Genomic DNA, 18611 nt, shown 5'->3' with positions numbered 1-18611 from the left:
ATTGTGGAGCAATATTACGTCAATAATATACAAGCATGTGTGTGTGTGATTAGGGTTTTTTCATGTGCATGTTATTTCATACAACATATGTGATTACATTCGAAAAGCAAAGCATCATTATCAGGCATTGCAGATCTGAGGTATATCTTTCCATTGTTTATTTTAGTATTTGCAATATTTTAGTCAAGGTTAATTCCTTAACCGGGATTTAACTTAGGCAAGCCCCTATTCAAAACCTATTTCTCTTTCTTTCTGTGTTTAGGAAATAGGTACAGAGTTGCGATCTTCAAAATTGGCATTATTTGCAAAGATGAATCAACCACCTTTTGTTGTGCGAAAATTTCGGGGGACCAGAGCGAATTTCGCGTCCTGACATTTTTGGAACTTTTTTGGGAATCAGGTTCGAATCTGCTTATATTTCTCAGATCTGGGTGCGTGCCTCAATCCGACAACTATAACTTACTGTTTTTACATTTTTACCTTTATTTTCAACACTTTACCCTAATTTCAGCAACTCACAAAAGAGGGTAAACACATTCACCCCTTGAATCCAATTAGTATTCAATCCTTATCCTTGTTGGTTTGTGATTGAATCTATTGGATCTTATCCCTCTTTTAAATGTAATAGGTCCCCAAGCAAAAATTAACGGTTTTCATCTTTCTTGTGGTGGAAACCCTAATTTTTCACCCATTACAAAAGGGATGGATAAATTTGTTATGAAGCACCTTATTAGAAGGAAAAATCATACAAAGATGTATGCAAGATGAGCCCCATCCTAAAGCTTGATGAGGTACCCATGAACAAACATGCAAGTTTCTCAGAAACAGAGCAAAGGAGAAAACCCAAGTGGGAACAAAACTCCTCTCCAAAAGAGAAACAAAAGACAAGCATGAAGAAACACTAAATCATGAAGAAACACTAAAGCATGAAGAAGTTGCAAACATTGTTGTAGAATGATTGCGATGATGCTGAAAATCTAACCTCCAGAAATAGGAATGCAAGAGTGTTGATATGGTAAGTATTCCATCTCACTAACAATGCATGGGTAAATGACCACTGCATCTCATAGTACATAGGAACAAGTACGTAAATGCTCCATCTCATAGACAATGCATGGGTACATGGTCCTACATCTCCTAGTACATATGAACAAGTATTGAATACATAGAACACTTCAATGCGAAACCAAGGAAGAATTAGCAACAACAGTAGAAACCCCCCCATAGTGCTAACAAGGGAGAGGTATGACAGGTACACTGAATCTGAACGTTATTCTCCATGATGCTAAAAAAAGTAGAGATTTAAGACAACAAAGATGGAGCTCGGATCACAAGAGGGTAGAATAGGGCCATAAAAAGCATTGTTGACTTCGGAAGGAAGAAACAGTGGGCTGGTAATCTATCAACAAAAATGGACCTGAGATTTAGATAGAGCTGTGAATAATCTTTTCGACGATATCTTGTTTGTGAAAAACGAAGCTCGGATGCATAAGATATGCCCCCAGGAGTGCAAACAACAACTTCTAACTTCAACTGGCAAAAAAATCAGCCATATAATTTTATTTTTAAGGAAAATATTTCTGATGTAGGTGCAGGTATGGTCGTATGGATTTTTGTGCCTCGAAAAATGTGTCAAGAAAAAATCATGCCCTAGATGCCCCTATCACTGAAAATAGGCAAATTTATATCAAAATTCATTGAATCAGCCTTATGAATCCAATCGTGAGGTCCTTTTGGGCCCAAAATGCGTTGAATTTTTAGGTACCCTTTGGAACAGAGAAAAACCCTTGAACTTTGAACCCTTGCAAAATGGACTCTTTATATCAAATTTCAACGAAACAAAAGGCGATCATAAATTTCTCGAGCGTTCTAGAATTGATGGTGAACTCCAAATTAACCCAAGGTAAACAATTTTGCTATGTAAATGCAAATAATCTCCAAAAAAGCAAACAAGAATCTTCAGATCTAGAGCTCTAATACCATGTTAGAATTCATAAAATATGAATCCCACAAGCCCAGTTATCTTCTGCAAGAAAACCTGTCACACATAAAGAGAGAATTGAACAACAAAGAATAATTGAAGATAATTAACAATAATTGAATGTATTGCTTTGAAATTGCTTGAGTTACAATGAAGGATATGACATCCTTATAAAGAAATATAACTCTAAAGATAGAAACCCTAAATGGTGGAGTCTACAAGATAGACTGGGAGTCTGAAACACAATGCATGTGTATGCGCAAATAGCATAATAGACTAATTAATGCATAAAACTCTCAAAAATCTAAACATAGTTTGCTTTTCGTAGTTTGCATTATGCATGGAGATAAATATTAATTTAATTATTCATAATTAATTAATTAATTAACTAACTAATAAATGTCAATAATTAATTACTAACTAAGGCATCGATTACTTAGTGAATTAATATAATTAAGTGAATAATTAATATATGAATTATTTATTCCAACATGTGTGTGTGTGTGTGTGTGTCTACACACACACACACACACACACACACACATATAATAAGTTCATTTATGTCCAATTTATCTCATATTATAACTTTTTTTTTCCATACCTACTTTGAAGTTTTTTGTTCAACCCCACAAGCTCGTGAATCACCTACACACAAAACACGTCACATCTAAAGAGAAGAAGCCATTATTAATGCTATGCAACCTTGAAAGAGAATTGATCCAAAGAGGAATATGATAATTAGATTAATCTGTAATGAAATAGATAGATTACAATAAATGGATGATTTCTTTATAGAAAGTAAGAGAAACCCAATTTAAAATTAGGAAAATAAAATTAGCTCAAAGAATTAAATATTAGCTCAACTAAGTGGAGCTATTATTATCCTAAACTAATCGAAGATAAAAAGTACCTAATTTTATCTTAATTGAATATTTTTTCTCTAAGATAAGTCAATTTTTCTTTTCAAAGTTGGATGTCTTAAAATTTGAACAGAAACTTAGCTAATCTAGAGCTTTGATACCATTTTGAAGTTATTTGTTTAACTCCACAAACCCATGAATCACCTACAAGAAACACACTTATCACATTTAAAGAGAAGAATCCATGATCAATGTTATATTATCTTGAGAGAGAATTGATCCAAAGAAGAATCTGGTAATTAGATTAACCTATAATGAAATGGATAGATTACAATGAATGAATGACTTGCTTTATAGAAAGTGAGAAATCTAATCTAAAATTAGGAAACTAAAATTAGCTCAACTAAGTAGAGTTGTTATTAGCCTAAACTAATAAACGATAAAAAAGCATCTAAGTTTAGCTTAAGTGAATAAAGTAATTAAAGGACTTAATTAATTAAACAATTAGATAATATCCTAATTATTCCAACATTATACTCCATTTCCATATCATATGATGTCTTTCGACAACTTTGTTTGTCCATGATTAAATCAAAATAAGGGATTTAATTATTTTTAAGTAAAATAAGAGAAAAAATAAACATTTGATTGTATTTATTAGTTCTTGCCAAGGCATAAATACTTATGCATCATTGCATTTAATTTCTTCCATCAATTTAACCAATCCTCGCATGGAATTAAGTTTTTTTAACAAAATTCCTATAGTTATATTTAATTTTCTATTTTAAATGATTGTAAAAATGTCATTTGTCTTTCTATTGGCTTATATTTGAAACAATCAGGACAACAATAAAAAATTCTCTGTTTTAAAAAACTAATGTCTTAAAGCATTTAATTCATTGAATCAAATGTTAATTGCATTAATGGCTTGAATAACATGATCACTATTGTATGTGTCATATTTTGACTTTATTGTGTATCTTTTATTGATTGATTTTAGAAATAGTCATTACAAAAATAATTTGTCGTTCAATTTTTATTGAAAAAAATTGTAATATTTCTAAATTTTGTGGTTAAATCGTCAATTCTATAAAAAAATTTGAATGATAGTGAATAGTATCATAGATATGACATGGTAGAAATAATTTAACTTGAAAATTATTTCTACCTACGATTTAACAATTTGCAATTATTTTTTTAATTTCAATTTATCCACCATCTACACATGAATTCTTCCATTAGATTTTTTAATATATATTAAATTGTTTTGGTTATATTTGTACTCTTTTTTCATATTTGTATACTTTTGTTGGTGTATAATCTTTTGAGATTTAGATTTATAACTCAATCCAACTCCATTGGGTGGTGGACATGGCATGACAAAGGATGCAGCAAATTTGTAGATGTTTATCACTCATCTTCTTTCATAGGTTGCTAGTGTTGATGGTCCTTTTATACTCACCTAACATGCAGGCTTCGCGAAGCGAAGCGGAGCCTCTCTTGAAAAGAACAAGGATCACGAAATCCACACTCCCCAAGGTCTTGTTTGTTAGGTCACAATTATGCAAAGATAACTCAAGGTTCATGTGACTTGTTCAATCAAGGTGGTATGTTGGTTGCAGAAGGCACTCACATGGATCCACTTACAAATAAAATGCAAGAGATATGGGAGTGAGAAAGTAACAATCATAGCCATGCAAGATTGTTAAAATTGAAATAAATACTTCAAATAATCAGATATTAATAACAGACTAGATAGCAACATGTGAAACTTCCATCTACATGTAGGGTCTACGATCTTACACAGAAAGAGTTGATTGGCAACTTCACGTATCATAATAACAAAATCCACAATATTCAGAACAATTATGGTATCTAGAATGAGAGAAGATATCAGATCAAAGAAATGCTAACTTCATTCAACAAAGATCATGAAATATGTGATCCATGAAATAGATTACATTGATTAATTATGAAAATAAAGGTACTAGCAAGCACTGATACTGAGAAAGTTCAACAAAGTTTAAAATTTTAAACTGCTTAAATGAAAATACTATAAATAAAATCCTAACTATGGCCTCCAATCTTCAATTTTTGGACCCTTGAAATGGCCCTATTCATTACATTTATAGTATCTTGCCTCCTATATTCTAGGAATGAGCTATGCCTAAGACTCATCTACAAAACGGTGGAGGTTGCAATTGACATGCAAGTCACTTCTTTAGAACCTCACTCAACTAACACTACACACAAACAAATAGCCAGTCTTTTCCAAGTGCAGGGGCATGCAGAGTCTCCATGTGTGGCGTGCCCTGCTGGCAAGGGCATTGCGCATGACAAGTGTAGTTTGTGTTCTTTATGAAAACTGCAGGCATCACCAAGACCGTGCCTTTCTTCTTTGTGGTAACAAGAGCGCACTAGGAGTCAACTTCTTGTTTGTTGTATGCTCTCCTTATAACTGTGGTAGTTCCCCATGTAACAATCTATTGAGGTAGATGGTGAATCGGGCACATACTCAACCCAAAACCTTGAAACTCTTAGAATTTCCTTGACCCCTTCCATCTTATCAACTAGCTCATCTACTATTTGTGTAGCTTGGTAAGACTAGATAACTAAGTGCATGTACCTATCCATGATCGTGACATCAAACTCGGTGGTTGGGGAAAATTATTCAGCTGCATACGCCTCCGACTGCTTGAGAACCGCTTCTTGGTAAATTGCACCTGCCTGCACCAGGTTAGTTCCATATTTGCCTAACAATTTTGTTACATCCTACTCATATTGTTCCAAGAGAACAAAGAAAGATGGATGTTCTTTGAGAACCCTAGTTCTGCATTGATCTGTCATGTCCACCTTCAACTCCAAAATATCAATGCATGACTGCAAACTGCTGAGGTCTTCTCCCCCTAACAAGTCTTCTTTCTTTATCACCTCTTCTCCCAATCCCTTGATCTTCCTAAGTACTTTGGCCTGTTTTGAGAACCTATCAGACTGAGCTTCCCACTATGTAGAACAGAGAATGAGGCCCTTCTCAAGGAAGTGGGCATCTTCGTATATCTCCATGGTATATTGTAAAAACATTCTCACCTTGCTCAACTAATCTCTTGTCCAAGTCTTGACCACGACAACCACTTTCCTCATCTCGTACAATGTCTTGACTTCCTATTATGAGAGTGAAGAGATGGAAGGTAGAGTGTCACTAGAACTTAAATCTTACGGTTTTGACATCTCAACGAGCAACTGTCTGTATTGTTATAGTTGGGCTTTGACCTCTTTCTTAGATTTGTGCTCATTTTCTATCATGGTTATAATGGAGGCATTGATTGCATCTAAAGAGGCTATCTCTCCCCATTTGGTCTGCTTTCCAAGATTTACTTGGGAGATTCAGTACCTTGGAGATGCTTGTTCTTCCTCTCATGTACCTTGTGCGAGAGTGACAATTCTAGCCACAATATCACCAGAGTCACTTCTTGAGAGGTGGTGGAGAGTTTTAGCTTTCTTAGGCCTCCTTGGTGACTTGGCAATTGTTTCTTGTAAAGTGATGCTTGGAAGAACAATTTTCTTCTTCTTTTGAAAATTAAAATTCAACCATTGTGGTATGCTAGAATCTAATTGCTCACCTTGTGTGGTAACTTGGGCAGTTACCATATGAGCTTCCAATTGTTGTTCTTTCTCTTCTTCACCTTCTTGTTGTCCCTTATATACTTCTTGTCGTTGCTCATACTATTGCCTTGCAGGTGCTTCATGGTGTTGTGGGGGTTATGGAATTTGTTGAGCTAAGTTTGCTTGAAGCACTTGCTCATAACCTTTATGGTTGATGTTTGGCAAATTCTTCTAATTTCTCCCCTATCTCTTGCTCAAAGGCTTCTTTATTTATTTCATCTTGTTTTGGCTGGCCTCCTTCCAATTGTTTGAGAAGTAGCTCCTAATCTTGTGGAGTGAGCACCATTCATTCATCTTGTTTGTCTACATCCATAGTTTTCACATGCACACATGTGTTTGGGTGATATCCACCTCTTGACCTTTAGGTTCATCAACATGTGTTTGAGTATGCTACTCACCCTAAGAGGCACTAGGCACTTGTTCCAATACTACTTCCCCTGGAGCTTGTTCAGAGGTGGCTTGTCTCCGCATTGTATCTTCCTTCTTCCTATGTGCAATTGCTAAAATGGGTTCGTCATCTTCTTCAGAGTCTAATTCAATGTTATGAATGACTATCCATTCATAAGTTGGTTTAGTAGTTGTTGTAGGAACTTGGGAGGAAGGGGCAAGTTGGTCATATTGACCCTGAGATGTACCTTCTCCTGGGACAATATCAATGGTAGGAACAATGGGTGTAATGGAGGATTGAGGTACGACGAGTATCTTGGTTGTGATACTAGTTCAACTGCTATCTTTAGGAGTTGGGACTCCATCTTGGCATCCAACTATTTCATCAATTCTTCTCTACCAATGGCAGGGGCCCGTTGGAGTAATCTTGTTCTCTGCACATACTCCTTAGTTTTTTTTTACTGAGGATTGCCAACAGCCTTGCCTTTCTTCTTTTCCCTTGTGGCACTCGGTTGAAGCCTAAGATTCAACCATTGTCAGCTTCTTGCAATGACATGTTCCGAAACATCTTCAATCTTTAGATTTTATTTCTCTGGCCATCTTATTCCCTCTTTGCCTGTCTTCGAAACTATCTTGCATACTTGCCCATAAGTCTTCCAAGGCTAGTACATGCCCTTCATATGCTATTGGCATCACTGCTTTGAGTTTCCCAAATGGGTCATACCTCGATCTAGCATATTTGAACTCCTTTAGGCAAAGATCCTGCAACTCATGGATAGTTGTCTTTGTTGTTTGTGAATTGTGACATTTGTAATGCTCAAGAGAAATTGGGAATGTGACCCCAGTCTTATGCTTTAGGATCAAGAGAGATTGAAGTCCCATAGTCTGCCTTGCCTGCTCAAGAATAATGATCTTATTGTTGCAATAACGAGGAAGAAGGAGGGGGTTTCCTATGAATCCGCTCAATCGGATATATGTAGACCGTTGGATCTGGATGAACCAAGTTCCCCTTTCTTGTATCAACTTCATGGCTTCCCATGAGAGTCGATACCCTACATCACATGTTAACCTGCATATGGCTGCGTATATAAAGGCATCATCAATCCCTTTGAAGTGGTACATGGTTTGTTGGATAGGAAGTTGAGTATAATATTCCCATACTCTTCGATCTCCAGGTGCTTCTCCTAGTCTATCGCTAGTGTGTAGTCCAAGGTAGATACCACTTCTAGCCACCACCCAAATTGCATAGGAGGTCATGAAAATTTCTTTGTCTTAATTATGCTACACATATGCTCATGGATGTTGTCTAATATAATGCTTGCCCAATCAAAATATCTTTTACCTTTAAGGATGGTATCAATGAAATGAAACAACCATAAGTGGTAGTGTTTGATGTCTTCCTTCCCAAAGGCTTGGCTCAGCATGATAATTAAATCCATTGGCGCATCCTTAAAGTCGAACCATGAGAATGTTATCCGTAGCCTTCACACCTGACTTTTCTCGGATCATTGAGCCATACCTCATTTATGTGGTTCCTGTTAGCTACCACATTCTTATAGAAAATCTAGACAACTTCTTTAGTTGTTTGGAGTATCAATTCAAGTGATTGGACCGCTTGAGGAAAAATTGTGGCTTCGACGAGCCCAGACCTCTGTATTCTTTTGTATGGAGCATTCAAGTTTTGTCCCAACACTTCTTTCCTAATGGCTTCCAGTTCAACATACCCAATCTTCGTGTCGGTGATCCACTAAACCTCAATTTCAAATTTAGAGACCAAAGTCTAGCCCTGATACCGATACTTCATTGTCGCGGGGTTCTTTTCAAGCTTCAACTCACATATAATTTTCTTTCTTGGAGTGGTTGATGTTTCCATAAGCACTCCTCAAACTACACAAGAGGATACATAGTCAGTGCCTTAGAAATATTAATTAAAACAGTGAACTCCGGAATCTCGAAGTTCTAGTGTTTTGAGTTCAAAATAAACTCATTTACTAGCAACAAGACTTCAGGATCCCGAAGTTCTGGAGTCCCGAAGTTGGAGGAAAACCATAAGGGATTCACCTCGGAATCCCGAGGTTCCAGGGTGGGACCGACAACAGAGCCCACTACTCCGTGATCCCGAGATCTTGAAGCGGTGAATAAGCAATGACAAGCTCAGGTGAGACTTCGAAATCTTGTGGTTCCAAAGTCTCAAAGGAGGAAGGTCATTGGGCACTTCGGGTTCTTGGGAACCCGAGATCTCGAAGCTAGGAGAAAGAAGACCTCTTGGAACAACTTCGGGATCCCAGGAACCTGGAGTGCTAGAGTAACAAGCAAGCTAAAGGGGGAGGCCGAGATCTAGGGAACTTGAGATCCCAAAAAGCCAAAAATCAGAGGAAGCCCTAACTGCTGAAATATTGACTTATTGAAAAAAAACATGAAACCCTAAGCTAAAAAAAGAAAAACCAAAACCAACAAAGGGAAACACGAAAATGCAAGACAAAAACAAAGCAGGAGGGAGTAAACCAACTTGGATAGAGGAAGGAGAGGTAGGACAAAGAGCATCAAGGAAATTGTTGAATCACTAGAGGAGAAGGGGCTCTGAAAAACTAAAGCATGCAAATGAGCAAAATACCCCTAGGAAAGATTATTTATACCCGTTAATCACGCGAAATGAGATGCAAAAGACTTCTCGGGGTTCTGGAGTCATTTAGGCAAATGAATTCGGAACTCCGAAGAAACAACAAACAAACAAAATGAACTCGAGATTCCGAGATTCCAAGGTCCTTGGGCCGAAACAAGTGAACAACAACAGACTTTGGGACTCTAGGGTTCCGAAGTTTCAAAGTCTATAAAACAAACAGACGGGACACTTCGAGATTTTGGGATTTCAAAATCCTGAAGTTCTGAAAAGGCAAAAAAACTAAAACTTCGGGGTTTCGGGATACCCGAAACTCCAAAGCTGAACCAAACAAGAAACAAGGCAAACAAAGCACACTTCAAGATCTCGAGATTCCAGGGTTCCGGGGTGCAAGAAAAGAAAACAAAAGAAAACCCCATGGCTTCAGGAATTCGAAACTTCGAAGAGACAAAACAAAGAACACAAAAAGGGAAGGAAAACAAACCAAAAAAGGAGGTACCCACATTTCTAAGCATGAAATAGAGGGGGCGAATATGCAAGGCACAACAGCTAGTTCCTCTATTGCATAGAGGAATTAATCTACATATAGCTTAATCCAATTAGTCAAGAGGAATAGGCTTACCTCTATATGATCGAAGAAGATGGTGCTTGTGCATAGTACCTTGTGGCTTCGGGATCAAGTAGACACATGGGTATTGTCAAACTCTAGATGCACATTGGGATGTTGATCTTGAAGATACTACACAAGTTGATGAGGAGCCACATGATGCATTGCTTAGGGTTCCATTGGATGAGATAGCCTCTCATAGTGACAATGACTCAAACTCTAATTTTGATTAGTGTTAGGGGAGGCTGATTAGGGATTGTTGCACATTAATATTTATATATATTTCTCATTTTGCAGTTGAAACTTGCAACATTTGGGTGTTTTGATATAACTTTTATATAAAGTCATGTGTTTTATCAATGAATGCAATTAAATTTTGTTAAAACTTCATTTGTTTGTCACTTTCTATGAAATAAAAAATATCAATCGAACTCCAATATTACGTATTAAGGTTCTATGATGTATATGATAATTGCCTTATGAATACTATCATATGAATATCTGAAAATTGGATCCATCACATTCCCATCTCCAAAACACGTCCCCGCTCTACCTCATCCCCCAAACACGAGGTAACATAGGTGGTGCAGGAGCACCTACTCATCTAGATGCCTCATGAAGGCTTTTGCATTTTTTTTTGTTTGTAATGTTTTGTCAAAGCTATGTAAGGTCCTAAGGACCATTTGGAGATAATTCAAATCATTTTGTAAGGCTATTAAAGTCATTATGCTCTTGGTGACCTATAAGGTCGTGACATGGTCAAAGTTGGTCAAAGCATGTAAAATGCCCAATATGGGTTGAGATGATGTAATAGGATAATTTAGGCATGTCTAGAGGGTAATTAAGTGATTTGGAGTCAGTAGGACAAGTTTTGGAGTCATCTTGTCAAGTTTGATAAAAAGTTGCAAAGTTGTCACAAAGCAAAATTGCAAGATTTGCAAAAAGATACAATCCAAAGGTCATAACATTGAAAAGGTAGTTAGAGTCGGTTTAAAGGTTGGTTTTGGTGTAGTTATCATATATATGTGTGAGGGAGGTCGAATGGAGGTTGGTTGGTGTGTATTGGAGGGAAGAGATTAATAAAATTTGAAAATTTTCTGCATTTACACTATCCTTCCATGATGTTACAATCTGATCCATTTCATTTTTCATTGTTAAATCTCATTCATTTGCTTTGGAAACCTGTTGGAAATGTTAGGGGAATGGATTTTCTGCATTTTGGTCTTGGTTTCATTTAATTTCATTGTGTCTTGGCAAATTTATATCAAATTTGGTGAAAACTGTCAAAACCCTGCCAAGGGTTACCCGTTTTTGTAAAACCCTCATAACTTTTGTTTTAACTGTTGGATCTAGCTATAAATTGGAGAAAAGTTTTGTAACTAGATAATCTAAAATCTAACCGGAGCAATTGTTTTCGTGATCAATTTTGCAAAAGTTATTAAAGACTATTTGTTACAGTTCATAGTGAAAATCAGATTGGTAAAGGCAGGAACAGTCACATTGCAGCAAGTTGTATGGACATATACAACTTAGTATTGGTATGAAACCACTTGTATTTGTTGTCTACATGAACTAAATTTAATTTGCTTCAAGTTTCATCGATTTTCATGGAGAAATGAGTAAGTTGTGATCATTTTTGTGAAAGCAGCCTGTTTAAAAAATATTTTCCAGAATTTGCAGTTAGAAAACGTGTTAGTACAACTATGTATGGTCGAGTATGAATCTGAAACTTGGTTGAGAGGAAGGCTAATGATGTTACAACAAAGCTTTCTTTTTACCAAAAAAATTAGTAAGGCCTTTTGAGGGGTCAAACAAGCTCATTCTCAAAAACTGTCATTTTTTTGTATAGGCTCATGTCGTTGTCAGAACACGAAGTGTGTGGAATCAATGTTTGTGAGAGTTGATAAAGTGTTGAAATATTGTGTTAGTATTTGATTCTGTATAAGATATGATGGTTGATAGTTCTCTGATTCTTGAAGGTTATCAAGGGTGCAATGATGTTGTATTGAATTGCTACAGGAAGTCTTTGAAGTTACTGGGGTCTAGTGAACACTAGAAACCATAATTGTCATTTGTAGCCATAAGGCAATGAGTCATTATGAAGGGGAGTTTTGAGTTTGTGAAGTATAATCTGGTTGTTGTTTAGGACTTGATTCTTGATGAGTCCGTATGTATTTGAGATGTTGGGATGCCAGAAGATCTGTGATACAAGCCTTGTGTTGAGTTTGGTGAAAGGCATTGAAATGTTTCCTAGTTGTTGAGTCATGAACCCGAGCCTCTACATCAATAGGTTAGGAGGTAACATAGGTTAAGACTAATACATTAGGAAGAAAAATCACTAGATTATAAATGTTGCCTAGGTAACTGATCATATTTTGTGTTGTTTTAAATCATATAGTTGCCTTAGTTAAGTTTGTAATGATAAGTGAAGCTTTATTGTTAATAAACTATTATTCTCAAATGACAAAATTGCTTACAGACCACTTGATATGAGACAACCATAAGACAAGAATTAAGTTGAACTTGATTTGACCAAAAAACTAAAAACAAGTAGATAAGAACATAAAAACATTTTTTTAAAAATGTAACATTTTTGGGCAGTCCAGACATGTTAATTACTTTGCAAAGAAAATTTTTAAGGCATTGGGAAATTGCAAGGGGTAGGGGATACTACCCCAAAAACAAAGAAGAAATCGGTGGGAAAATTGAACTAACACAAATCATTGTTTTTATGACCATCTACTTAATCAATACATCTTAGACATTCTTGATCCTACGTAACCCTTGTCATAAACATCTACACATGTTATGTCCATAATTGAGCAAGAACAAATAATTCAAGAATTGTTAGGGGAAAATGGAGTTTTACACGAGAAGATGAAGCTTTGACTATTTGTTATTCTGATTGTTGCAAGGAGAAAGCAAAGCGTAGATGCTGCGTATCTTGAGAGAAGGAAGGAGACATAGTCAAGAAGATAGAATCTATAAGCGAGCTTAACGAGAATAAAGATGGTAACAAGCATGTCTCTTTTTGCTCAACCACAACTTCTAACACCAAAATAGGAAGATCCAAGTATGCCTAATGATCTCAATATGTCTTATAATTCTAGGAGGACAATATGATTCTCCACCTAGTAGGTATGCTGGATGGAAACAATCCCCATTCTACTACCAATTAAAAAATGAATTTCTACAACAACCACAGTATCTGCCATGGTAAAAAACCATGGAAAATCACATCACCTCCATGACAACTACCACAACCACCACCACAGTATTGGCCATGGTAAAAATCAGGGCAAATCACAACATCTCCATGATACCAACAATACCCATCCTATGTATTACCACCTACTCTGCATTGTGCAGGGTAACCGGTTCTTTAAATATGCAATTAAACACAGAAATGGCTGAAGGTTATATAACACTCTTTGCTAACAGAACTTAGAAAACTGATTTGAGACTCGACCAATATGTATAATCTACTCTTCTCAAGGCATTGCAGCTAAGCTAAGCTAGAACTATATGCAGGCCTAAGTAAGCTTCCTAATCTCCTCGGGCACAATTTTGGATCACAAAATACCATCTCACATTCCTGATCTGTTCCAGGTAAATCTACAGGAGTAACTGATTTTTTTCTTGATACATTAAACCAAGGTATGTACTCAAAGAATCATGGAATCATGGCATCTATGTACTGAATGGGTCTTTGAAATAGAATTAAAAAACCCTCTTATTTTTAAGGAACCCAACCTTATTAAGATTAACATTAATTCACACTAAGTGTACTAGTTTGGCTGTTATGGGGTTCATCCCATAGTGTGATGGTTAAGTTCAGCGCCTGGTTGGGCCATTGTGATCACAGGCTTGTGCCTTCGCTGATCCAGTGTGCTCGCACGTTTGAGCCTCAATGTTGTGGATTGTTGGGTGTTCATGCCAAAGAGATCACACATCTGGTTGTTGGGCCAGACTAAATGACCCATGTAACCAATCCAAAAAAAATAGTTTGGCTGTTATGGTCCACAATATTTCTCAGCTACTTCCACCTCCCCATTCATAGGCAATCAACACATTCATCAATTTATGGTTCAACTGCAAAGTAGTGAATAGATATAGAAACATCCTTGCTAGTGGCAAGGTAGCATTTATAGGCAAAGTTCCTTAGATTCATGGTAAGTATTTGTACCATACAGCAAGGTTTTTCTTGTACTAGCAACTCAATACTTCTAATAAATAAAAATATAGGTTCTAGATAAAACTTCATTAGCATTCAGAACCTTCTTTCTGATGTCTAGAGGATTATAGAAGCCCATCTTTACTTTTATTTCATACCAAGAATTTTCCTCTTTCAACAATGTCAAATTTTGCAACTGGGAGAAAGGCTTCCTTTATGACCTTGTAAAGGCGCTGAAAAGCTCATTGCTAATGCATTCCTATCTCTAGACAACATTAATAATAGTTTGTCCTCTAATTGTCCACCTTAGGTGTCGATGTCTTTTGCATTCAAAAAATGTTTCTTTACAGACTTCCTACTATTGAAAGTCAGGCTATGCACTTTAAGCCTCCAGCCACACATTGTATAAAGCATAAACCACTAGGTAGAGATCAGTTTATGACAGTCTATAACATAAATCATTTCAAATTTTCGATGATGACTACAACTACAATTATTTAAAATTGCCCCTCTTCCACTTTTGATAAGAAATTCAATAAAACAATACATTTATCAACATAAGATCCTACTCATTTTCCGAACACCAGTCAAAACACCCTTCCTTCTCTACGAGTATAATCAAGTCTTAACTTTCTAGTCAGTTCTGGCCCTTTCTCTACAAAGGTCAACATGATATGACCAGTAGAGAAGCTACAAGTTCTTACATAAGCATGAAGCAGAATGACCAATAATCACATCAGGATGGTCTTATCCATTAGAACCATCTCCAAAAATGAAAGATACAGTGCATCAATCTACATATGTTAGCACAAGTAATAAAATGAATGCATGGAAAGACCCATGTGTGCGGAAATAATATTAAAAAACTAAAAATTTGATATCAAATCTAAGTGAAACATTCCAAGAGTGGCTTGATTATGAGAATGATTATGAAAATTGTTAGAAATTGAAAACATACAGAGTGTCAGAGATTTCATACATGTTTTTGAGTAATCTATGCTAGCCCAAAGGATAGAGAGATAATGCACAAATTACATGAATTCAGTCTTTGGTTGCAAACTCTAAACATTTTCTTCTTAGTAAGCGAAGGAACTTGTTCTAATAGCATATTTATAATCTGGAATACCCGAATATGTCTAACCCAACTCTTCCATTTGGAATCAAAAGCTACATCTACATATTAACATGGAAATCCTCATTCTGCAGGCTTGATACAGCCTGACATCTCTGCAGTGATTGATTGGAAAATCCTTGACTCAATAAGTCAAATGGATATCAGTTATTGTTAATGCCCACATAAAAGAACTTATTCAAGTAGAAAATCAAACCCTAGATATGTATTTATTTTTAACATTATATACCAAAGCATAGAAATGCACACTTAGCTTCTCACAGTCGAGAACGTGGAGAAAATGGCCTTTTTAAGCGGCCCATATTTATTGGAAACGATGAAGCTGGTGACATGAACCAGGATTTTGATGGTGAAGCATCCTCACGCTGATTTTCCTGCTTGGTGGATTCTGTTGATGAAAGTTTTCTTTCATCTCTTGATGCATCTCGAGTGGCAGACCCTTGAGACATATCCAGAACTTCTATTTCTGCATCATCAACAATCTGAATGAAGACAATAACTTTAGTCTCAAATTTTTCCCTGAAATACGTCTTAGGTAGTTCTAAAATTTCTAATAATAATAGAAAATGGAATATAGAAACAAGTCTTTCTAGAGCACTAAATTACTCAATCAAGCCATCTATCTTGTAATTATTGGATCCAGACAGTATGATAATATATTTGGCCCAAGCGAATCCTTCATAGAATGATTTAAGTATCAAGATGAAGAGATATTGATGTTAACAAAATCATATTTAGTAGGACAGCTGCCAGGGCCTTGGTTGACTAGTAAGATCGAGAAAGTTTTGCCTAGTGAAATTGACTAAGCTTTGCCCTCCACAGTGATTGCATTCGAGATAATAGTTAGGACTTTACAGGCATACATTTGGGTGCTCTGACATTTGAGCTACAGGGCCTATCTAGTTCAAGTATTTTGTGGGGTGCTTATAGACTAGATTGACCTTTAAACCCTTCATTCAAGCCATATACCAATTTTGTTCAACTTACCTGGTTCGGACATCAAAGAAAGACTACTTTGTTATGAGCTTCTGTGGGTTTGTTTCTAATTTAAAAAATGATATAAACTGTTGCGCGTAGCTAACAATTGAGAGAAAGGGAATTTAAAAAAAATCACAGATCATTTCTACAAGGCACAACTTGTAGATACCTATTGGTTCAAGTTATATCAGGATTTGCATATCTCTTGCTAGACTATTCTTTATTTTCTCTATACACAGTTATCCCGTAGGTCTTATAACAACCAAAACAGTAATAGTCAGCTATAATAATGAATATTATCAAGTTGCTGATCTTGCGCTTATCATAAGATGAAGTTAACATGGTTTGAATAAGAATAAACTAAACTATTCATCCTCTTACAATTTCATATGGAGAAAATAGAAGGCATTCAGATTGAGTATGAGTGATGATTACCTTCTCAGTCTGCGTAGGAGAAAGAGATGGCAGTATTTCAACAAGGCGGCTCTTAATACGCTGAACAGCATCCTTCGTCAAGCCCTGAGCAGCATGGGTCATGTCTTTTATGATTGTTTCAACTGATTGCCGAGCATTGTCCAGAGCTTCTGCTGGAACAGGAACAGCAGCCAGCTTGTACATTAGCCTCTCTTTCATATGAAACAAGCTTCTCCCAATATCTGCAGCATATTCTTTGGAGGCTCCCAAAACCTCCATCCCTTTGTTCCACAAGTGCATGTGCTCTATCCGGCTCCCCAAATCCCCCCCATTTGTCTGAGCTTTGCTTTGAGCCCCTTCTTCATTTCCATCCTTACTCAGTAAACCCTTCTTTGGACTATCAATATAAACCCCATTCTCTAAAGAACCCTCCTTACGCTGATCAATTCCATTTCTCTCAAGAGACGAATTCCCAGCGAGCTTTGGAACTGCTGTTGACAGAGAGTGGATCTTGATCTTTAAATTGTTGGAATTCACGAATGCCATGTCCTTTTCTAATCAATTCCCAATTTTCTGATTTGGGGAAAAATTTAAAACCCATCAGTGTTACATCTTAAAACAAAACGCAATAGATTTTCCTCTGATTTAGCCCTATATTTGCTCAGACCTCAGATATAAAACCATCCCATCTTTCTCTAACCAAAGTTTCAATTTGCCTCCCACTTGTACACTATAAAATTATCAATACAAACTACGATACACTGGTCCTGGGCAATTCGCCATAGAAAGAAGTACAAATTTAAAAAACAAAATTTGAGAAGAAAACTAAGTGAACAAATTATAAATTATAATAATCCCGAAGCACAGTGAACTCCATGTATGAAAGATCAAATAAGGATTCGATGTTGGAAACTAACCAGAAATAAACTTGCAGAATTTGGCATCAATTAGAATTGAAAAAATTGAATCTACCTGAAATGGGTGGAAAGTGAAATTGAATACCGAGGATAGCTTCTGATATTCTGCCCAAAATTCGTGCCCAGGGGGGAAAACATGCTCTGTTATCTGCTACGGATTGGATAGCAACAATGACACGTGACTAAAAAACAGTGCATGGAAGTTGACGCCTATCCATATCATCCCATCTAACCATGGAGTCCAGGTGTATAGGTATTACCCACTCTTCTCCTTTGTGGAATGAAACTCTTCGCCTATATAGGCTTGGGTGATGTGGCAGATAAATCATAATATATTTTCTTTATCGCAAAACTCAGCTGTCAGGACCCAATTGCCATTGCTATAGGATCTGTGGTCAGACTACAAGACAAAAGCACAGCGCAATTTGTGCTCGGCATATTACGGAATATTAATTGTTGTTTTAATTTAACATAGAATTAGGAGATCAAACTGATTGTTTTCCTTCCCAGCGGACTTGTAGATAGATATCATGTCATTGAGAAAAAAAGGCATACCTGCACTTGTATTATATTTTAAAGAATTATTAATGTACTTAAGATTTGTTAGTGTTAAAATGATTAGGTGTTAGTTTTGTAATCATGGGATTTGGATTTTGGATTTTGGATTTTTAACTTTTAAAATCAGGTCTGTTTTCAACTTTCTAATTGGGTCTGTTTTTTCATTCATGGCTTATCATGATGATTTATTGAAGTATAAAAATATTTCAAATTTTACATTAGAATGTTGTATAAAAGGAAAAAACTATAATTTGTTATATTCATCTAGAGAATCAACAAAAGCATTGTGCACACACTATGGACATTAAAGTATTATCACG

At 36.2% G+C, this 18611-nt stretch overlaps 1 protein-coding gene across 3 annotated transcripts; it reads right to left on the bottom strand.

The window, feature by feature from the left end:
• Window positions 1–15207: 15207 nt before the first annotated feature.
• Window positions 15208–18165, bottom strand: LOC131065235 (uncharacterized). Of its 3 annotated transcripts, none has more exons than XM_057999693.1 (3): window positions 17734–18165; window positions 16838–17389; window positions 15208–15906 (listed from the first exon to the last, which is right to left on the bottom strand). In XM_057999693.1, exons 2-3 carry the CDS (start codon window positions 17360–17362, stop codon window positions 15682–15684), a joined length of 750 nt encoding a protein of 249 aa, XP_057855676.1. In that variant the 5' UTR covers window positions 17363–17389; window positions 17734–18165; the 3' UTR covers window positions 15208–15681. The 3 variants fall into 3 exon arrangements, with proteins under 3 accessions (XP_057855676.1, XP_057855675.1, XP_057855677.1); XM_057999692.1 differs by having other exon boundaries at window positions 17789–18165; XM_057999694.1 differs by having other exon boundaries at window positions 17819–18165.
• Between the last annotated feature and the right edge of the window lie 446 nt (window positions 18166–18611).

This window comes from Cryptomeria japonica, chromosome 2 (assembly GCF_030272615.1).
Source record: "Cryptomeria japonica chromosome 2, Sugi_1.0, whole genome shotgun sequence".
Classification (NCBI taxonomy): domain Eukaryota; kingdom Viridiplantae; phylum Streptophyta; class Pinopsida; order Cupressales; family Cupressaceae; genus Cryptomeria; species Cryptomeria japonica.
The sequence above is the reverse complement of the archived record's forward strand: the minus strand, read 5'-3'. Positions and strand labels throughout refer to the sequence as shown.